Genomic DNA, 22920 nt, shown 5'->3' on the forward strand with positions numbered 1-22920 from the left:
CATTTATCACCATTGGATTCATAAATGATCATCCAATAATAATAAATGTGCCACATCTTATATAGTGAAAAGAAAGTGAGATGGTAGTCTGGTATATAGAATTTTCCATTTAAAAATTCAAAGCCACCCTATGTTTTTTCGTATTGCTTTTTTGAACCCTGTAATGCACATTTTCTTAAGCATTTGTATTATAAAAAACTATGATCATTTTGAATATGAACGTCAGCTTGTTTAATCTAGTTTTGCTTCATATATTATTTCTATTATTATCTTTCCACTATATTTCTGATTCCTACTTGAAATAAATATGTGCCTTTCGCCATAAAATGTTTTCAATTTACGTACTGCATGTGTCCAAGAATCTGCCCTTAAAATGTGATAACCTGAAAAAAATTATTTCGAAAACTTGCTCAAACTTGATTTTTTGGGATTGTAAAATAAAATACATAAACAAAAAGTTAAAGGATTTAATTGGAAGGACCAATCATACTATAAGTGTTTTACACTTACCCATCTTTATTCCATTACTAAATCAAACAGTAATGTGAAGATCAAGCTATAATGCTAATATAAGTATACATGCAGGGCTGATGATATTGCACTCATTCTGCATGCAGACCCTTTGTGTTATCTAAGGGGCAACAACATCAGAGCTTTATTGCAAATCATTGTTATAATCTTCATGAGCAAGAGAGTAGTAGCACTTGTTTTGGTGCTATATGCGCTTGCTAAGCTTCAAAAGGAAAGACAAAACCTCATTTATGTCCGGTCGATCCTCAGGATTTGGGTGAGTGCAAAACAATGCTAGTTTTAGTAGCTCCTCCAGCACTTCCTCATGCTCCTTAGCGATATTCTGCATGAGCGTGGGGTCTAGAATGTGATGAAGACCCTCCTTCATTCCATTTTCAAGAGCTTTCTCCACGAGTTGCCTCAAACTGATCGGCCATCCATCCTCTTCTGTGAGTCAAGTTGGCCTTCGCTTTGTTAAAAATTCCATGACAATTGTACCAAAGCTGAATATGTCTACTTTGGTACTGACTTTTGTCATATACGCAAACTCTAGTGAGAAAACAAACATGTTGTCAGTTTAGTAGGAACTGAGAAATGCTGTTTTCTTAGAGTTTATAATAAGGAGATGATTTTGCAATTGATAGGAAGAAAAATGGGGATAAACTTCGCAAGTGAGAAAGGGCTAGGAGTTACCTGGTGCCAAGTAGCCAATAGTGCCCTCAAATGTTGATGACGAGGAAAGGTTGCTTCCATCTTCAAGGTGAACACCTAAGATTCGAGCAGTTCCAAAGTCGCTCACATGGGCCTCCCAATCTTCATCCAGAAGAATGTTAGAAGGCTTCATGTCGCAATGAACTATGGGGAAATCATAACCAGAATGCAAGTAGTCCAACCCAGTTGCAATGGAAATGAAAACTCTGATTCTCTCTGACAAAGTCCACCTCGACTGATCCACATTAGGGTCATGTATAATGGTATCCAAGTTCCCATTCTCCATGTATTCCAGAACTAAGGCCTTTAGCTTTCCACTCTCCCAAGCATAGCCAAGAACCTTCACCAAATTCCTATGCCGCAGTTGTTTTAGGGTGTTGATCTCTCTATTGAAGCACTTATCAGACGCTTCAGAAAATTGATGCAAATTCAGCTTTTTCACAGCTATGATCCTCCCATCTTCTAGTCGACCCTTGTACACAGTGCTCAAACTGCTAGCTCCGATAATGTTGTTTTCATTAAAGAAACTGGTAGCATTTTCTAATTCCCTTGTTTCAAACCTCTCGAGGATCAATGCTGGGGTGTAATCTGATTCAGGATTTTCAACCCCTTTTGATTTGCATAACTTGGTATGCCATTTGAGGATTATAATTCCAAACACTAGAAGCAAAAGTAGAAATATAGATCCAAGTACCACAAGAACTAACACAGTCGTCTTGGATAGCTGATGTGAACTCGTCTGTCTGCAGGACCTGAGGAATTCAGTTCCGCATAGATCTGGGTTTCCCATCAAATTGGAAATGTTAATGCGTCGAAAGATTCCAGTATCTGGAACATGGCCTTCAAGTTTATTGAAAGAAAGGTTCAGATGTTTCAAGGAGGAAAGATTAGAAAAGCTCTCTGGGATAATGCCCTTCAACTGATTCTGAGAAATGTCCAGGGACTTGAGGTGCTTTAGACTTGCTAGTTCTTCAGGGATTCCACCATCTAAATTATTCCTCGAAATGTTCAAGCTAACAAGCATATACATTCGAGTAAAAGCTTCAGCTGGAATTGGACCAGAAAGTTTGTTCCCTGATAGATCAAGAGAGAACAAATTTCTACAGCCACTTAGTGTTTTAGGAATGATCCCCGAAAGGTTATTGTTTGAGATTTCAATAGCATGTGCCATTTCCAACAAACCAAGTTCATCTGGAAGAGTTCCAGTCAAGAAATTGTATGAGAAGTTCATATATATATCCATGCCTTTCATACTTGCGATCACAGATGCAGGTATTGATCCTGCGAGATGGTTGTGGGAGAGATCCAAAGTCATCAGCCGATTAAGATGCCCTAGGCTTCTTGGAATGGAACCATTAAGCATGTTGCCTTGGAGGTTTAAATATGTGAGCTGCTCAAGTTTTGAAATTGAATCAGGAATGGGACCCTCGAACCTATTGATCATCAGCCCAAGCTCACTAAGTTGTCTCAGATCAGATATTTTATCAGGTATTGCACCCTCTAGCGCATTGTCATTCAGGTACAACCCTTGAAGGATAGAAAGATTACATAATTCCGATGGAACTAGGCCTGAAAAACTATTTCCACCAAGTGATAGGATGATTAGTTGAGTTAAATTGCCAATCTCACGTGGGATTGGCCCTGTGAGTGAATTTGTATAGGCTTGCAATTTCTGGAGATTAGAAAGCTTGCCAATACCAGGCTTTAGCGGGCCGCTAAAATTGTTCCGTGACAAATCTAAAGTTCTGATATTCGAGCAATTGAAGAGGTCATCTGGGATTTCCCCTGACATTTTATTGATAGAAAGCACTAGGAAAGTAAGATTTTGCAACTGCCCAAAACCCTGAGGAATTTTACCTGTTATTTTGTTAGAAAATAAATTTATGGCTAGAAGATGGGTGCAGTTGATGATACTAGATGGAATGGATCCCTCAAGAAGGTTGGAGCTCAAGGTCAGGTTCTTCAAATTGTAAAGCAATCCGATATCCGATGGAAGCTTCCCTGTGAGGAAATTGAAGCTCATAGACAAGTAAGTTAGATTTCTCAAGTCTGTCAACGAGGAAGGAATCTCCCCAGTTAACTTATTTGAATGTAAGGTCAACACTTGCAATGATCTCAATGATCCTAGCTCAGAGGGCACTGTTCCAGTTAATTCATTCTCTGATAGTCCTAAATGGGTTAAAGATTTCAATTGGAGTATCGAGGTGGGAATGGTAGAATTTAACCTATTCTTGTACAACCGCAAACTTTCAAGGTGAACTAAGTTTCCAAGCTCAATGGGAATGTTTCCAGTGAGCTGATTGGTGTATAGTTCTAGACTAACAAGCTTTTTGCAGCGACCTAGTTCGGAGGGTATTTTTCCAACAAGGGAATTTTCAAACAACTGAAGATACTTTAAATTTGACAAGTTCCCTATCTGATGAGGTATTACTCCAGACAATCAGTTATGACTTAGGTCTAAAGCTTGCAAAGATTCCAACTTACCAATGGACACAGGGATAGAACCAGCCAAATTATTCTCATACAGACCCAAAAGTAGAAGGTTAGCTAGATTACCTATGTTTGATGGGATTGTGCCGGTGAGATTGTTAAAATTGACACTAATTCCTAACAATGATGTGCAGTTGCAAATACTTTCAGGGATATTTCCATTCAGAAAGTTTCCCCCTAAATCTAGTAACTGCAGATTTTTGAGGTTTCTGAGTTCTGGTGGAATTAGACCTGAAAGAGAATTTGCATAAAGAACAAGCTGAGAGAGCTGGGAGCAAAGTCCTAACTGAGCTGGAATGTGGCCAGTGAAGGAATTAGAAGTTAAATCAAGAACTTGGAGGCTTGACAAGTTTCCAAGGAATGGTGTGATTTCACCTTTGAGCTGCTTCTCAAGCAGAGAAATGGAAATGACATGATTTGATAAAGGGTCACAAGCAATACCAGACCAGTTGCAGTGGTGAGTGCTATCAGTCCAGTCCTCAAGTGCTCCAAATGGATCATTTCTTATGGAACTCTTAAAAGCCTTCAAAGCCTCAATCTGAACTTCCAAGGTTGATTCTTCCGATAGAACAGTCACTAGAACAACACAAGTTATGACTATTGCCAAACTTATATTTTTAGATGCCATTGCTATAGATCAAATGCTAGATACTGATATATGGAAGAATGAAAATGAATTGAAAGAAGCATTTATAATAAAAAACCAGCTAATAGTTGCGCCACAAACCTTGACTCTTTCCAAACAAATTTTGTCACTGCATGGAAGAAAAACTTGGTTCTCTGAATCATATCAAGAAACCTATTTTTGACTCTGAGCTCATCTAAACATGACAAATACATATCCAAAAGCTAATGGAGGTACAAACGAAAACATGGCCCATTTTTCCTTCCATGATGTGGAAATAACTCCCTTATATCTTGGCTTTATATCAAGTTTCCTTCACTCATTTAGCTGGATGGAACCAATGAGTAAAGTAGCAAGAAAGGATGGTGGGAAAAGTTCATTAATCTAAGCTAAAGTCCAAGATTTCTAAACAAGGGTCGGTAGAGAAACTAATGCAAAAGCAGCACACTGATCTTTGAAATCTAGCATTGTAGTTTGGCGGAGTGTGGTATCCGCGCGCGGTTTTGACTAAGCAGTGTACTAGGACAAGTTGCAAGTTAACGGCCAAAATGATGGGAAAGCAGCTACCGAATTGTCTGACCAAATCTGACCAATATATTATTATGGGGTTTTTGGTTGCATGAATCACGCATGTCCTTCAGAAGGAAAAACTTCAGGTGCCCTTAGACTATTCGACCAAATGTTTAACCAAATTAATGAGAAGGGAGAGACCAAATGTTAATGATCTAGATGTGTCATTCCTTTCTTTAAGACACGCTTCAAGAAAAAACTTATTTACAATAAAAATGATGATTTTCTATTAAAATGAGCCATTTTTATTGTACATAATTATTTTCGTTACAAATAACTCGTTATAAATAATCATTTTTCATGAAATATACTTAAGTCTCGAGATATAGCGCTCGACTCTTATTCCACCGAGATCAGAAAAATTCCACGACCAGAAAAAGTGGTTAGATGAGATCTTGCAAAGTACATAAAACTCTATCTATCTTCGAAGATTTGGATATTGAGTTGAAATGTAAATTAAAAGTTGAATAAATTTTGTTAAAATATTATTTTTCTATATTATTATTATTTTAGAATTTAAAAAAGTTGAATTGTTTATTATATTTTGTGTGAGAATTTGGAAAAGTTGTAATGATTAAATGAGATGAGTTGAGATCAACTCTGAATCCAAACGGGGCTAAAAAAATTGAGAAAATTTTCAAATGTCAATTTCAAATCCTATTCTTTATTTTGGGATTTTGATATTTTTTATGGTTAAATACAAAATTGGTTGAGATTGTTTGTCTTATAATCAATTGTTTATATTAATAAGTTTGGATAGTGAGATGAGATAAGATCATCTGTAAATAATAGTAAAATTATTTATGAATAATAGTGAAATGATTTGAGTTAATATGTTTCATAAGGTTTTGAAAAATGAGAGAAAAAAATTAAGTTGAACAAAAATATTATAAAATTAAAATATTATTAGAATATAATTTTTGTTTTTGAGTTTGAAAAAATTGAATTATTTTTTTATATTTTGTTTGGAAGTTTGGGAAAGTTATATAATGATTATATGAAGAAGTTAAAAATTTGAAATTAAAAAGTGTTTGTGTTTGTGGTGTTCGAATATTGAGATGAAATAAGATGAGATGAGTTGGAACGATTTGCTATCCAAACCAGGCCTAAATGATAGTCCACATCTGTCATTTCATATGCCATCCTGGAAAGACACGTGTATTAAAAATTAAAAAAATAGTATAAAAGAATATAAATTTGAAAAGATTTAGAAGAACATAAAAACAAAAAAACAAAAAACTTCAAACCAAAAAATGAAACTTAAAAAATGATAAAAATCCTTAAATTGAAAAAACAAAACTAAAACTTAAGGGAAAATAATAACAAAAGAATTAATTTAAAATAAAGAAAAAGCATAATTAAAAAAAAAAAACTAAGATTAATACATCCCCATTTTTCGAGTTTTATTCCAATCTCACCGTTGTTTGAACTTTTTGTAATTTTGATTAAGATTTTTATGAATAAAACTTTTATATTTACTGGTTTATTTTTTTTACCAAGAATTACCATTTAAGGTTGATTTTATTCTAGGCAAGATTTTCTCCATCTTTTATGCTAACCTATCTTTTCTTTTAGGCAAGATCATAATATTTTTCATTTTTGAGAAGTGCTATATATATAAAGAGAGTATACAAAAATAAACTCATAAATTGATATGACTTCATGTGATTCGTTAGATCTATATTATAATAAAAGTATTTTTTGAATCTGACGTACTGCATCAATCTACATCAATTTATAGATTTAGTTTTGTATAATTTCTTTGTGACTAAAGTATTTCTCTTTTACTAAAGCAGTTATACTATTTGACTTTAAGGCAAATCATAGATATTAATTATGTATTTAGACCTTGGAAGGAAGAAAGGTAAGAAAGGGAGAGAAGAATGAGAGTTAGAGAGATGCACCTCCATTCTCTACTATAGTCAAGGTATGGACGTTTTTGGGGAAATATTACTTTCAGACAAGAGCTTTCTTGTATTTAAGCATGGTTAGTTCTCCATTATTAAAAGTTTAATAATAATAATAATAATAATAATAATAATAATAGAGAAATACTATAAAAAAGTTTGATATCACACATATACCCAACCAACATGTTGATTAGGTGGAAGTGTGTGGCGTAAACCTTATTTGTAGAATTTCTTATAATAATATGCTCTATTTTCATAGCATGTATGTGTAAATGAATGGTGGAAGAAAAACTATGTCATTGCTTAATGCATGAACTTGCAACCTCCTTGATTTCTTTCTATTAATGTCAAAATATATAACCAAGGAAGAGCGGGTGCTTTGTAGGGAGACCATTACACTCTGCCCTCATTCACAAAAATGAGATAATGGAGTTCAATGAGTCAACTTCCTAGCCCATCATGGGCCCACAACTAAATAGTCCACCCAAAGAGAATAAAAATAACATTCCATACCCAATAGATTTGGATTCATTATTTGGGCTTGCTTGATTACTGAATATACTCATGAATTTTCAGGCTTATATTGAGAAATATACAAAAGGTTTCTTCCTTTCTAATTATTGTCCTAATTAATGATATATTGTTGTCCTTGATTCCTGAATTTCTTTTATTTATCCGGTTCTTTTTATTTTATTTTATTTGTGGCCCTCTTTAAATTTAGTATATTTTATAAAATTCAAGGAATTAATAATTTTTGTAAAATCAGTGTAATTTCAATTCTTGAGTTTGAAGTACAAGATTTGGAGTCTAGCCATTAAAGTGAACATCCATGATTCACTTTAAGGTTAAGACACCAAAACATTCGTCTTACTCTTCCTATTGATCACATTCCGACCCATTATTCCGACCGATGAAGTCACGCATCCAATTCCTAGACAATACACCCGTCATTACCTTCATGCATCCTAGCTCACACTAAATCATCATTCCCATCTATACACACCACACGGCTTTAAGCCAACTATGAGGCTTAAATACCGTATAACCATGCTTAAGACAGATTACACATGTGCCCTATCTCCTCATCACTTAAGATCAACATACAACACGTTGATTACCTGCTTGTGTTAACAAGCTTATACTCTGATACCAACATTTTTCTTAACCCGGCTAGCATGACTCTTCATGCTACCCGTCCCTCTTGATTGTTCATCCCAACACTTGACATGACAATATTCCATACATAACTACACCTTACGTCACGTCATAACTCGGGACTACTCTCAATCTACACCGTGACCTTGTCATATCACCTGATATCCCGCTACGTCATTTTTACGCTAACTCCTAACTCATTATGAGTATAGCCTCTCACGTACTCCTGTCACATCATGACATCTCGTCACATTCCCGCTGCGCCATTCTTACACTAACTCCTCACCCATCACAAGCACGACTTCTTGTTTAACTATGTCACTTTGTGACATTTCCCCGTCATACTTCCGATGCGCTACTCTTACATTATTCTATCATTTCACACATACTCTCAACCATAAGTTAACTACATAGTGACACTTGTCACCTTAGACTATAGGCCACATCACAGCCATTTAGGATACTATTCCACAGTTCCCGACACTACTCATTATACTTTACACCCATCAACTACGCAACCATCCTTATCTTCGCAACACGCCACACAGTGTATCGCTGCACCTAATGGAGAATACTCCACATGTACTCCCTTCACACACGTTACACCACATCACCGTTACGGCATACACGTCATATGGTGTGAGTACACTCCATGTGTACTTCATTCACACTATGCTACGCCACACATATTACACTCCCCGTGTGCTCTTCCCATTCCATGCTACGCCACGTCATCATTACAACACATACTTCACAACCACACTTCCTAGCACAGTCCACAACACTATACAACACACAACTACGCCCAACACTTCACATACACAACACATTACATCACATCACCACACTACATAGTGAACTCCACAAATGCTAATAGCACAGTCAACAACCTAACTAACCAACTAATATAATAATGAGGATAAATGGAAATAGAGTTATACCATCGATGAGATAACTCGTAAGTTGCTTGCTGTCTGGTATGACCAGTGGCGTCGGAAGCCACTCGCTTGGGCGGTAGTAGTCACTACCATGACCTTACAACGGGGGGACCGGATCTAGGATTCTTGTGGGTAGATCTAGGCTATGCGAGGGTGGCCGACATGGTGGGGAGTCCGTGGGTGGTGGCTAAGGCCGTTTACAGTGGTGGTTAGCCACGTACAGTGGCTGTCCACCGTGTATGGTGGCTGTTTGGGCGTGGGAATAGCTAGGTGTGGTCTTGGAAGGGCTCAAGGTGGCCTCGTGGTGGCGGTGAGGGGTGGAACACGATAGATCTAGCCGTGTATAGTGCACCCGAGAGAGTGAGGGTGCGTGTGAGGCTAGGGTCGGCTGGGGACTATGGCTGGCCATGGAAGAGCTGAGTGAGGTGTGGTGGAGCTTGTGGAGGCATTGGGGTGGCGCCACGGTGGCTGGAGGGGGCGGATCTGGGCCGTGAGGTGGAGGAACACCCGTGGGAGAGCTAGGTGGCTCAGCTGGGCATGAGGATGGCTAGAGGAGGTGGCCGGTGAGGGAGGTGGCTTCTGGTGCTGGTGTTGTGGCCATGGGAGGCGGAGCTCGGTCGTGGGTATGGTGAACCCGTGCATGGAGGCTGCGTGCGTGAAGTCTAGGGAGGAGCTAAGGCGGCTGGGTTCGATAGAGGGTGGCCAGGGAAGACTCTTGGTGATCCGGCGTGGAGGTGGGGCTAGCTCACGATGGCGCTCTGGCCGTGCGAGGTGAGGAACCCAAAAGAAGAGTGGGCCTAGTGTGGGGGAAGGGGAAGCTGTTGTATGGGACATCGATGGTGGGGGATGCTCGTCGGCGTAAGGGGAGGCTGATGAGGTGGTCGGTGGCGCCGCATGGTGGCACACTGTGGCGCTGGAGGCTGAAGAAGGAGATCGGGTGAAGGGGAGGGGGAAACTGCGAGGGTTGAGGGAGAACGGGAGGAGAGAGAGAGGGAAAGGGAAAAGTGAGGGGAAAAGAGAGAGGGACCTCGGTTTTAATCCGAACCCTTTAACTTGGGGGTCTTCAAAACGACCTAACGGTGAGCTTTAAATACTGATTTGAAAATGCATAAATATTATTAACTTAACTAAAAGCACTGAAATGAATTAAGATAGAATATTATTTAAACTAAACTTTAGTTTATAAAATAATATTCCTTTATCATTAATAAAATGATGAAGTTTTGCTAATTACTTTAAGAGAATAAAACCATCTAATTAATTATAGTTTTCAACATAATTTAAATCCCATAATATTTTAAATAATTGAAATCATTTAGATAAAATGATTTTCTACAATAATAATATTTTTGGAACTCTTCAAAAATATTATAATTGTCTTACTTAAAATCAAGTTTGGTTCAATAACACTGGAAATACCCCATATAAATATTTCTATGACATTTAAAATATTTGAGGGCTTTAAAACACTGGGCGTACTTTAAGAATCAACTGCTGACATTAAAACACGGCTTCAGTATTTAAAATGCATAGACGAGACTCACAGTCGCTAGAGAGAAGGGGCGGATTGTTACTTCCTCTCCTCTTTGTAATATATTCCGTCCTCGAAATTTACTTATGTCAGAAAGAATGAGCAGGGTGTTACAACAATAGTCTTTTTTTTTTTTAACCTAAGCAAGCAGTTTCATAGATAAACTAAGTGTTACAAGATTCAATGGGATGTGAGTCCCCAACAAACATCCCAAAGCAAACAAACACAACACCAATTGAAAAAAAAAAAAAAAAAAAGGACCTAGAGCCAAAATTTGGCTCCCATCCATTTCCCACTAAGGGGAAGCCGCTTTGAAGCAGTTTTTGAATAATATGATAAACAGACTATTAAACTGTGACTAAAAGTCACAGTGAGACGGTGTGTGCTGTAGCTTGTTTGTCTGGAATGGCGGGAAGAGACTTTCACGCTCACTTTCACTTGATCCTCGGTTAGGGAAGATGGGAACATATGATAACAGCCAAAAACTGTGTCGAGTCACCGGCGAAGGGCCAACACAGGCGGTGGCGGTGTGTGCAGGACATGCACCACCATTGGAGTGGAAAGGAGAGTCAAATCCGAAGCCTTTGATGTCGGGGGGGCCACGCGTGGCTTCAAAAACCTCACCAGAACGCAGCGGCGTATTGAAGTCTCGCACGGTATAAGTCGCGCGTGCGACGAATGCACCGAACAAATGAGCGGATTCCTTCTATAAACTAGAAGATCGACGACTAAAAAGGCAGAATTGCGTGTTGGTTGGAGGTAGCCGGAAAGCAGAAGATTGACATATTTCGGCGCTACGGAGAAAAACCTAAGACAAAAAACAAAAAGAAAAAATAATAGAAAAAACAAGAAAATATAATACTAAAAAGCTACTACAGCTGGCTAGAGGAGGAGGTGGGAGGAGCCGAAGCTCCAAACCCCTTCCGCCTAGTGGACGGGAAGAAATCCTAGCTAAGGCAAATGGGTTTTTGCCAGGGGTAAAGAGAAAAGGTTAAGGCAAAAGGTAAGAGAGATGAGTCTTAGGCAATACAATAGTCATATTTAAGTAATGTGGGACTTACTATTAAGTCTTACATTGATTAAGTATGACTATTGTATTACCTTGGTCTCCTATATAAAGGTTGGCCTAGGATGCTAAAGTAATACAAAATACAACTCTAATGAGTTTAAATTCTTTTTGTATTTATAAATTTTAATATAATTTAAATTATATTATAATTTGGGTCCAATAAGTTTTTTTTAGACCAAAAAATAATTTTTAGACCTAATGGATTGTGGCTTGGGCGGGGGGCGGTTTCGATCCCACCCTGGGCATCAGGACAGGGTTGAAAACCCCTACCCCGCACGGTGCAGGGCGGGGTGTGGGGAAGGGTCTATCCCGCCCCGAACTATGCGGGTATCACCCCCTAGTTGTATGTGGGGAGAGTGAGGTTACACATGTTTGATCCTTTGTTTGCAAATGTGCAAAAAAGCTTGTTGGGTGGAAGAATAAGCTTTTATCTTTTAAGGGCAAAATTATTCTTATAAAGTATGTATTGAATAGTATGCCGATTCACATGTTTTTTATGATGAATCTGCCAAAAGGAGTTCTTAAAGGTTTGAAGTTGATTTTTTCAAATTTGCTCTGGGGTTCGAATATGGACAAGAAAAAGGGGAAATGGGTATCTTGGCCTAAGATTTGTTTGCCATTGGAGGAGGGTGGACTGTGTGTTCGGGACCTCTCGGACATTCAATCATCCTTACTTATGAAGTTCGCATGGAAGATGCTCACTAATGGGTCTTTGTGGTCTAAGTTCTTCAAGGCAAAGTATGTTGGAAATTCACATCTTGCTATGTTGGTGTCATCCACAAGAGGTTCTCAGTTTTCGAAAGGCATCTTGCGGGTATTACCACTGGTGTTGATTAATTCGAGATGTTTGGTGCGTAGGGGAGAATCGAGTTTCTGGTTTGATAATTGGTCAGGTGATGGGGTTATTACGGAAGTGAAAGAGGTGGTTGGAGATCCTAGTATAAAGGTCTGAGACTTGATGAATGAGGATGGTTGGGATTTATTTAAATTACGGGATCTGGTAGATGACGAGATGGTGGAGAGGATTACTCGGTTTCCTATTCGATTGCGAGAGGCTAAGGATGTTTATGTATGGAAGCTTACAGCGGATGGTTCGTTTAGCTCAAAGTCTGCTTGGCAATTACTTAGGCACAAAGGTCCTATTTGCCAGTAGAAAAAATGGTTGTGACAACATCATGTTCCTAAGAAAATTTCTTTTGTGTGTTGGCGTGCTCGGCAACATGCTATTCCGGTAAGACCATTAGCATTGGTCTATGCATATGCAAAATTACCTTTTTTGCATATTCACTTTGTCATTCAAGCAAAATTTTCACATTGGCTTATGCATATTTGAGACAAAATAATAAAAAAATATTATTATTTTATTATTATTAATTTTTTGTAAAAATTAATTTTTTTTTATATATTTTGCAATTAACATCCACTACATATATTTGACATTAATAATACAAATACAATAATAAAAAATATAATTTTTTTATATATTATATTAGAAATATAATAAAATGAAAAAAATATATATATAATATATTATAATAATAAAATGAATGTGCAAGTGAATGTTTGTTGTGTTGTTGAAGGAGAGAGAAAATGAAAGGATTGTGAGAGAGAAAGAGTGGGATGAGAGAGAAATAATGATTAAAATATTATTTGTAGGGTGAATAGTAATTATCCAAATTTGTATAAGCACTGTTCATAAATAGCTAAATATTTGGATATGCTAGTGGTGTCTAAGCCTCCGAAGAAAATTGCTTGGTCTTGGCCTGGTCAGGATTTTGTTAAATTAAATGTGGATGGAGGTTCTTGTGGTAATACAGGTCCTTCAGGTGGGCGAGGTGTTATTCGGGATGCTCAGGGAAAGGTTCTTGCGGGTTTGCTCATTTTTATGGTCATGCCACTAATACTGTTGCAGAATGCCAAGCTTTTCTTGATGGTTTGCAGCTATGCCGTCAGCTTGGTTTGAGGAATTTTTTGGTTGAATATGATTCGAGCGTTGTGGTGGGCTTTTCGAGGATGTGTAAGTTTTAATATTTATGAGATTTTTGGGAAGAAGCACAGGAACTCATCTGGTCACTCAATGTTCAAGTTCATCATGTCTATATATATATATAGAGAGAGAAGCAAATTATATGGTTGCAGACTATCTGGCTAAAGAGGGGGCAAAGGGACGTTCTAGTGATTTTTAGGGGGATGGTTATGCGTAGGGACGGTTTCATGGTCTTGTATGTATTGATAGATGGGGTATTCCTTATATTAGCCGAAAGTAGATCACTTTGTCGTTGTATTCCTGGCTTTCCTCCGCCTTAGTGAGCATCTTTTTAATAAAAAATATATTTCGGAAAAAGAAAAAAATAGTAATGTGAAGATCAAGCTATAATGCTAATATAAATATACATGCAGGGCTGATGATATTGCACTCATTCTACATGCATACCCTTTTTGTCATCGTAGAGGCAACAACATCAGAGTTTTATTGCAAATCATTGTTATAATCTTCAGCAAGAGAGTACTAACACTTGTTTTGGTGCTATATGCGCTTGCTAAGCTTCAAAAGGATAGATAAAACCACATTTATGTCTGGACGATCCTCAGGATTTGGGTGAGTGCAAAACAATGCTAGTTTTAGTAGCTCCTCCTGCACTTCCTCATGCTCCTTAGCGATATTCTGCACGAGCGTGGGGTCTAGAATGTGATGAAGACCCTCATTCATTCCATTTTCAAGAGCTTTCTCCACGAGTTGCCTCAAACTAATCGGCAATCCATCCTCTTCTGTGAGTCTCGTTGGCCTTCGCTTTGTTAGAAACTCCATGACAATTGTACCAAAGCTGAATATGTCTACTTTGGTACTGACTTTTGTCATATACGCAAACTCTGGTGAGAAAACAAACATGTTGTCAGTTTAGTAGGAACTAAGAAATGTTGTTTTCTTAGAGTTTATAATAAGGAGATGATTTTGCAATTGATAGGAAGAAGAATGGGGATAAACTTCGCAAGTGAGAAAGGGCTAGAAGGAGTTACCTGGTGCCAAGTAGCCAATAGTGCCCTCAAATGTTGATGACGAGGAAAGGCTGCTTCCATCTTCAAGGTGAACACCTAAGATTCGAGCAGTTCCAAAGTCGCTCACATGGACCTCCCAATCTTCATCCAGAAGAATGTTAGAAGGCTTCATGTCGCAGTGAACTATGGGGAAATCATAACCAGAATGCAAGTAGTCCAACCCAGCTGCAACGGAAATGAAAACTCTGATTCTCTCTGACAAAGTCCACCTCGAATGATCCACGTTAGGGTCATGTATAATGGTATCCAAGTTCCCATTCTCCATGTATTCCAGAACTAAGGCCTTTAGCTTTCCACTCTCCCAAGCATAGCCAAGAACCTTCACCAAATTCCTATGTCGCAGTTGTTTCAGGGTGTTGATCTCTCTATTGAAGCACTTATCAGACGCTTTAGAGAACTGATGCAAATTCAGCTTTTTCACAGCTATGATCCTCCCATCTTCTAGTCGACCCTTGTACACAGTGCTCAAACTGCTGGCTCCGATAATGTTGTTTTCATTAAAGAAACTGGTAGCATTTTCTAATTCCCTTGTTTCAAACCTCTTGAGGATCAATGTTGGGGTGTAATCTGATTCAGGATTTTCAACCCCTTTTGATTTGCATAACTTGGTATGCCATTTGAGGATTATAATTCCAAACACTAGAAGCAAAAGTAGAAATATAGATCCAAGTACCACAAGAACTAACACAGTCGTCTTGGATAGCTGATGTGAACTAGTCTGTCTGCAGGACTTGAGGAATTCAGTTCCGCATAGATCTGGGTTTCCCATCAAATTGGAAGTGTTAATGCGTCGAAAGATTCCAGTATCTGGAACATGGCCTTCAAGTTTATTGAAAGAAAGGTTCAGATGTTTCAAGGAGGAAAGATTAGAAAAGCTCACAGGGATAATGCCCTTCAACTGATTCTGAGAAAGGTCTAGGGACTTGAGGTGCTTTAGACTTGCTAGTTCTTCAGGGATTCCACCGTCTAAATTATTCCTCGAAAGTTTCAAGCTAGCAAGCATATACATTCGACTAAAAGCTTCAGCTGGAATTGGACCAGAAAGTTTGTTCCCTGACAGATCAAGAGAGAACAAATTTCTGCAGCCACTTAGTGTTTTTGGAATGATCCCCGAAAGATTATTGTTTGAGATTTCAATAGCCTGTGCCATTTCCAACATACCAAGCTCATCTGGAAGAGTTCCAGCCAAGAAATTGTGTGAGAGGTTTAGATAAATTTGAATGCCTTTCATACTTGCGATCACAGATGCAGGTATTGATCCTGTGAGATGGTTGTGGGAGAGATCCAAAGTCATCAGCCGATTAAGATGCCCTAGGCTTCTTGGAATGGAACCATTAAGCATGTTGCCTTGGAGGTTTAAATATGTGAGCTGCTCAAGTTTTGAAACTGAATCCGGAATGGGACCCTCGAACCTATTGAACATCAGCCCAAGCTCACTGAGCTGTCTCAGATAAGATATTTTATCAGGTATTGCACCCTCTAGTGCATTGTCATTCAGGTACAACCCTTGAAGGATAGAAAGATTACATAATTCTGATGGAACTAGGCCTGAAAAACTATTTCCACCAAGTGATAGGATGATAAGTTGACTTAAATTGCCAATCTCACGTGGGATTGGCCCTGTGAATGAATTTGTATGGGCTTTTAATACCTGGAGATTAAAAAGCTTGCCAATACCAGGCTTTAGCGGACCACTAAAATTGTTCCGTGACAAATCTAAAGTTTGGATATGCGAGCAATTGAAGAGGTCATCAGGGATTTCCCCTGACATTTTATTGATAGAAAGCATTAGGCGAGTAAGATTTCGCAACTGCCCGAAACCCTGAGGAATTTTACCTGTTATTTTGTTAGAAGCTAAATTTATGACTAGAACATGGGTGCAGTTGATGATACTAGACGGAATGGATCCCTCAAGAAGGTTGGAGCCCAAGGTCAGGTTCTTCAAATTGTAAAGCAATCCAATATTCGATGGAATCTTCCCTGTGAGGAAATTGAAGCTCATAGACAAGTAAGTTAGATTTCTCAAGTCTGTCAATGAGGAAGGAATCTCCCCAGTTAACTTATTTGAATGTAAGGTCAAAACTTGCAATGATCTCAATGATCCTAGCTCAGAGGGTACTGTTCCAGTTAACTCATTCTCTGATAGTCCTAAATGGGTTAAAGATTTCAATTGGAGTAAGGAGGTGGGAATGGTAGAATTAAACCTATTCTTGTACAACCGCAAACTTTCAAGGTGAACCAAGTTTCCAAGCTCAATGGGAATGTTTCCAGTGAGCTGATTGTTGTACAGTTCAAGACCAACAAGCTTTTTGCAGCGACCTAGTTCGAAGGGAATTTTTCCAACAAGGGAATTTTCAAACAGCAGAAGAGAATCTAAATTTGACAAGTTCCCTATCTGATGAGGTATTACTCCAGACAATTGGTTTTGACTTAGGTCTAAAGCTTGCAAAGATTCTAACTTACCAATGGACACAGGGATAGAACCAACCAAACTGTTCCCATACAGAACCAAGATTTGAAGGTTAGCTAGATTACCTATGTTTGATGGGATTGGGCCGGTGAGATTGTTAAAAATGACACCAATTCCTATCAATGATGTGCAGTTGCAAATACTTTCAGGGATATTTCCATTCAGAAAGTTTCCCCCTAAATCTAGTAACTGCAGATTTTCAAGGTTTCCGAGTTCTGGTGGAATTGGACCTGAAAGAGAATTTACATAAAGAACAAGCTGAGAGAGCTGGGAGCAAAGTCCCAACTGAGCTGGAATGTGGCCAGTGAAGGAATTCAAAGTTAAATCAAGAACCTGGAGGCTTGACAAGTTTCCAAGGAATGGTGTGATTTCACCTTTGAGCTGCTTCTCAAGCAGAGAAATGGAAATGACATGATTTGATAAAGGGTCACAAGCAATACCAGACCAGTTGCAGTGGTGAGTGGTGTCAGTCCAGTCCGCAAGTGCTCCAAATGGATCATTTCTTATGGAACTCTTAAAAGCCTTCAAAGCCTGAATCTGAACTTCTAAGCTTGATTCTTCCGATAGAACAGTCACTAGAACAGCACAAGTTATGACTATTGCCAAACTTATACTTTTAGATGCCATTGCTATAGATCAAATACTAGATACTGATATATGGAAGAATGAAGATGAATTGAAAGAAGCATTTATAAACAAAAACCAGGTAATAGTCGACTCTTTCCAAACAAATTTTGTCACCGCGTGGAAGAAAAACTCGGTTCTCTGAATCATAACAAGAAACCTATTTTTTATAATACAGCACAACTTGAAACATATCCAAAAGCTAATGGAGGTACAAACGAAAACATGGCCCACTTTTCCTTCCATAATGTGGAAACAAATCCCATATATATTGGTTGCATATCAAGTTGCCTTTACTCATTTAGCTGGATGGAACCAATGAGTAAAGTAGCAAGAAAGGATAGTGGGCGGGAAAAGTTCATTAATCTAAGCTAAAAACCAAGATTTCTAAACAAGGGTCAGTGGAGAAACTAATGCAGAAGCAGCAGACTGATCTTTGAAATCTAGCATTGTAGTTTGGCGTAGCGTGGTATACGCGGTTTTGACTAAGCAGTACTTGACAAACACGAGACAAGTTGCAAGTTAACGGCCAAAATGATGGGTTGGCCGCGGCTCTGCGCCTCGTGCTAAGCAAGTGGAGGAGAAGGACAGGAGATATTGAAAACAAATGGAGATTGAGATGGCTACCGACTTGTCTGTGGGGCCATTTCTGACCAATATTAATATTACTTATCTTTTTCTTGAGGGTTTGATTGGATGTAGGGAGTTTGAAGGTGCAGCGATGGATTGATATATTAATTATTATGGAGTTTTTGGTTGCTTGAATCATGCATGTCCTTCAGAAGGAAAAACTTCAGGTGCCTTACCACTCGACCAAATGTTTAACCAAATTAAAGAGACCAAATGTTAATGATCTAGATGTGCTCCAAATGGATCTCATTTCTTATGGAACTCTTAAAAGCCTTCAAAGCCTCAATCTGAACTTCTAGGCTTGATTCTTCCGATAGAACAGTCACTAGAACAGCACAAGTTATGACTATTGCCAAACTTATACTTTAGATGCCATTGATATAGATCAAATGCTAGATACTGATATATGGAAGAATGAAGATGAATTGAAAGACGCATTTCTAATAAAAAAAACCAGCTAATAGTTGCGCCACAAACCTTGACTCTTTCCAAACAAATTTTGTCACTGCATGGAAGAAAAACTTGGTTCTCTGAATCATATCAAGAAACCTATTTTTGACTCTGAGCTCATCTAAACATGACAAATACATATCCAAAAGCTAATGGAGGTACAAACGAAAACATGGCCCACTTTTCCTTCCATAATGTGGAAATAAATCCCATATATCTTGGATTCATATCAAGTTTCCTTGACACATTTAGCTGGATGGGACCAATGAGTAAAGTAGCAAGAAAGGATGGTGGGAAAAGTTCATTAATCTAAGCTAAAGTCCAAGATTTCTAAACAAGGGTCAGTAGAGAAACTAATGCAAAAGCAGCACACTGATCTTTGAAATCTAGCATTGTAGTTTGGCGGAGTGTGGTATCCGCGCGCGGTTTTGACTAAGCAGTGTACTAGGACAAGTTGCAAGTTAACGGCCAAAATGATGGGAAAGGACAGGAGATATTGGAAACAAATGGAGATTGAGATGGCTACCGAATTGTCTGACCAAATCTGACCAATATATTATTATGGGGTTTTTGGTTGCATGAATCACGCATGTCCTTCAGAAGGAAAAACTTCAGGTTCCCTTATCGACCAAATGTTTAACCAAATTAATGAGAAGGGAGAGACCAAATGTTAATGATCTAGATGTGTCATTCCTTTCTTTAAGACACGCTTCAAGAAAAAACTTATTTAAAATAAAAATAATTATTTTCTATTAAAATGAATCATTTTCATTATACATAATCATTTTCATCACAAATAACTCGTTATAAATAGTCATTTTTCATGAAATGATCACTTATTCCACCGAGACCAGAAAAATTCCATGACCAGAAAATGTGGTTAGATGAGACCATGCAAAGTGCATAAAACTCTATTTATCTCCGAAAGTTTAGATAGTGAGTTAAAATGAAATGAGTTGAGATGCAAATTGAAAGTTGATTAAAATATTATTTTTTAATATTATTATTATTTTAAAATTTAAAAAAGTTGAATTGTTTATTATATTTTATGTGAGAATTTAAAAAAGTTATTAATGATTAGATGAGATGAGATTAGTTGATATCAACTCTGAAACTAAACGGGACTAAAAAAATTGATAAAATTTTCGAATGTCAATTTCAAATCCTATTCTTTATTACGGAAGTTTGATATTTTTTATGGTTAATACAAAATTGGTTGAGGTAGTTTGTCTTATAATCAATTGTTTCTTATCCTTTTTAATCGAAATTTTTATGATATATGATTTTAGGATCGATCAAATATGTCTCTCAATAAGAATTCCACCTATACTAAGTATAAGGTTTTATTTAGATAGTGAGATGAGATTAGATTATTTATAAATAATAATAAAATTATTTATAAATAATATAGTGAAATGGTTTGAATTAATATGTTTCATAAGGTTTTGAAAAATGAGAGAAAAAAATTAAATTGAATAAAAATATTATAAAATTAAAATATCTGTCATTTGATATGCCATCCTTAAAACACACGTGTATTAAAAATTAAAAATAGTATAAAGGAATACAAATTTGAGAAGATTTAGAAGAACATAAAAACAAAAAAATAAAAAACTTGAAACCAAAAAATGAAACTTAAGAAATGATAAAAATCCTTAAATTGAAAAAAAAAAACCAAAACTTGACGGAAAATAATAACAAAAGAATTAATTTAAAATAAAGAAAAAAGAAATAGTTAAAAAATATAAGAAAATTAAGATTAATACATCGTCATTTTTCCAGTTCTATTCCAATTTCAGCGTTATTTGAGCATTTTGTACATTTTAATTAAGATTTTTTTGAGTAAAACTTTTATATTTACTGGTTTGTTTATTTTTGTATTTTTACCAAGCATTACCATTTAATTTTTATTCCAATTAATTTAGATTTTCTCCATCTTTTATGCTAACCTATCTTTTCTTTTAGGCAAGATCATAATATTTTCATTTTTATTAGGTGGGGGGTTTAAACTTTTTTTATTTTATAATATTTTGATTTTATTATTATTTTTATACAAGTGAGACCACATGTTGACTTGTCATTCTTGCTTATACGTACGATGTTATTAACGTTTTACTAAAGCAGTTATATGTGATAGGAAGAACTGTTTGACTTTAAGGCAAATCATAGATATTAATTATGTATTTAGACCTTGGAAGGAAGAAAGGTAAGAAAGGGAGAGAGAGAACCTCCATTCTCTACTATAGTCAAGGGGTATGGACGTTTTTGGGGTAATGTTACTTTCAGACGAAGAGCTTTCTTGCATTTATGCATGGTTTGTTCTCCATTATTAAAAGTTTAATCATAATAATAATAGAGAAATTCTATAAAAAAAGTCTTTTACCACACACTTCCACCTAATCAATATGTGATTTGTCATTTTTATCCTTCTATCTTGTAAAATCACCACTTATCTTAAAAGTTTAAATTGATGGGAATAAGTAGATTTTATTATCTGTATTATATTCTTAACACCCCCACGTCGGGTCAGTTTCTTTCTCATTAAGTAGGTCCAACGCATGAAATATTTAATTAAAAATGTGAGTGTAGAATTAGGGTTCAAACTCAAGACATCTACTCTGATATCATGTGAATTTACCACTTGTCTCAAAAGGTTAAGCTGATGGAAAATATAGATTTTATTATTTGTATTATATTCTTAACATATTTTAATGTTTAAATATGTGTGTTTAACTATAAGAGTAAAAATAACAAATCACATGTTGATTAAGTGAAAGTGTGTGGGGGTATACCTTACATGTAAAATTTCTTATAATAATATGCTCTATTTTCATAGCATGAATGTGTAAATGAATGGTGGAAGAAAAACACTTAAGTTTTACGTCATTGCTTAATGCATGAACTTGCAACCTCCTTGATTTCTTTCTATTAATGTCAAAATATATAACCATTAAAGAGCATGTGCTGTGTAGGGAGACCATTACCCTCATTCACAAAATGAGATTATGGAGTTCAATGGGCCAACTTCCTAGCCCATTATGGGCCCACAACTAAATAGTCCACCCACAGAGAATAAAAATAACACTCGATTCATTATTTGGGCTTGCTTGATTACTGAATACACTCAAGAATTTTCAGGCTTATATTGAGAAATATACAAAAGGTTTCTTCATTTCCAATTATTTTCCTAATTAATGAGTTATTATTGTCCTTGATTCCTAAATTTCTTTTATTTCTCTAGTTCTTTTTATTTTATTTCATTTTATTTGAGGCCCTCTTTAAATTTAGTATATTTTATAAAATTCAAGGAATTAATGATTTTGTAAAATCAATGTAATTCCAATTCTTGAGTGTTAAGTACAGGATTTGGAGTCTAAGCAGTGGAGGGTGAAAAATATGCACGAACCCCTAGACCACTTGAGAGTTTATAAGAGCACATTCATCCGTTTCATAAACTCCCTTATTTTCTAAATCTTGGAGAAAAAATTTGGGAGAAAATGAGATTTCCCCTCACATCCAGATCCCTAAATTATGGATCCTATTTTGGGTTGGTACAGTGTTTCTCCATATTTGGAGAACCACTGCTTATCCCCAACTTATTTTTTTATTCTTTCCTACTTTTGGTCCCGTGTGAAACTCTCTCTAGATGTTGTCGTTCATATTGGCCCTCTCTCACACCGTTTTCCACCATCGACAGTAGCCTTTCCGATCGACTTCTATATGTAAGTCTCTGCTCTTCTCTCTCGCTCAAATGGAACACACACCCTCAAGCTCTCTCAATTTATGTGATGGCTTTCATATGAGATAAATCCCAGTTTCGAATCTCTACTTTGCATTATGCATTCATTGGATCTTTCTGAGATGAAAATCAAAAACCCTAGTCTTAGACTAACAGTTGGATTTGGTATCTTGTCTATGAGCTTTTCTACGGTTTCACCAACTAAGATTGTGTTACGGATTTGGAAAAAAATATAGGGCAAATCCATTCGGAGAGCTTCTTTGATTTATTCTTTGTGAATCATCTGTGATTATGAGATTTGGCTCTGAGATTTTCTAGAAGTTGTTGTTGTGCTTTGGTTTCTACTGTAATTTTCGTACTCTTGTTGTTCTTTGTGATTCTGTGATTTTAGCCACTGTCATTCTATGTTGCTTGGATTGGATTTGAGCCACTATGATTTAA

At 36.9% G+C, this 22920-nt stretch overlaps 1 protein-coding gene and 1 pseudogene across 1 annotated transcript; both read right to left on the reverse strand.

The window, feature by feature from the left end:
• Nucleotides 1-480: 480 nt before the first annotated feature.
• LOC108990255 lies at nt 481-4344 on the reverse strand (annotated as a pseudogene).
• Nucleotides 4345-13869: 9525 nt separating this feature from the next.
• Nucleotides 13870-18060, reverse strand: LOC108990254 (LRR receptor-like serine/threonine-protein kinase FLS2). Its single transcript, XM_018964154.2, has 2 exons — nt 14528-18060; nt 13870-14380 (listed from the first exon to the last, which is right to left on the reverse strand). The coding sequence occupies exons 1-2, from the start codon at nt 17661-17663 to the stop codon at nt 14037-14039; spliced, it is 3480 nt and encodes a 1159-aa protein (XP_018819699.1). The 5' UTR covers nt 17664-18060; the 3' UTR covers nt 13870-14036.
• Between the last annotated feature and the right edge of the window lie 4860 nt (nt 18061-22920).

Source organism: Juglans regia, chromosome 4 (assembly GCF_001411555.2).
Source record: "Juglans regia cultivar Chandler chromosome 4, Walnut 2.0, whole genome shotgun sequence".
In the NCBI taxonomy this organism is placed as follows: Eukaryota; Viridiplantae; Streptophyta; class Magnoliopsida; order Fagales; family Juglandaceae; genus Juglans; species Juglans regia.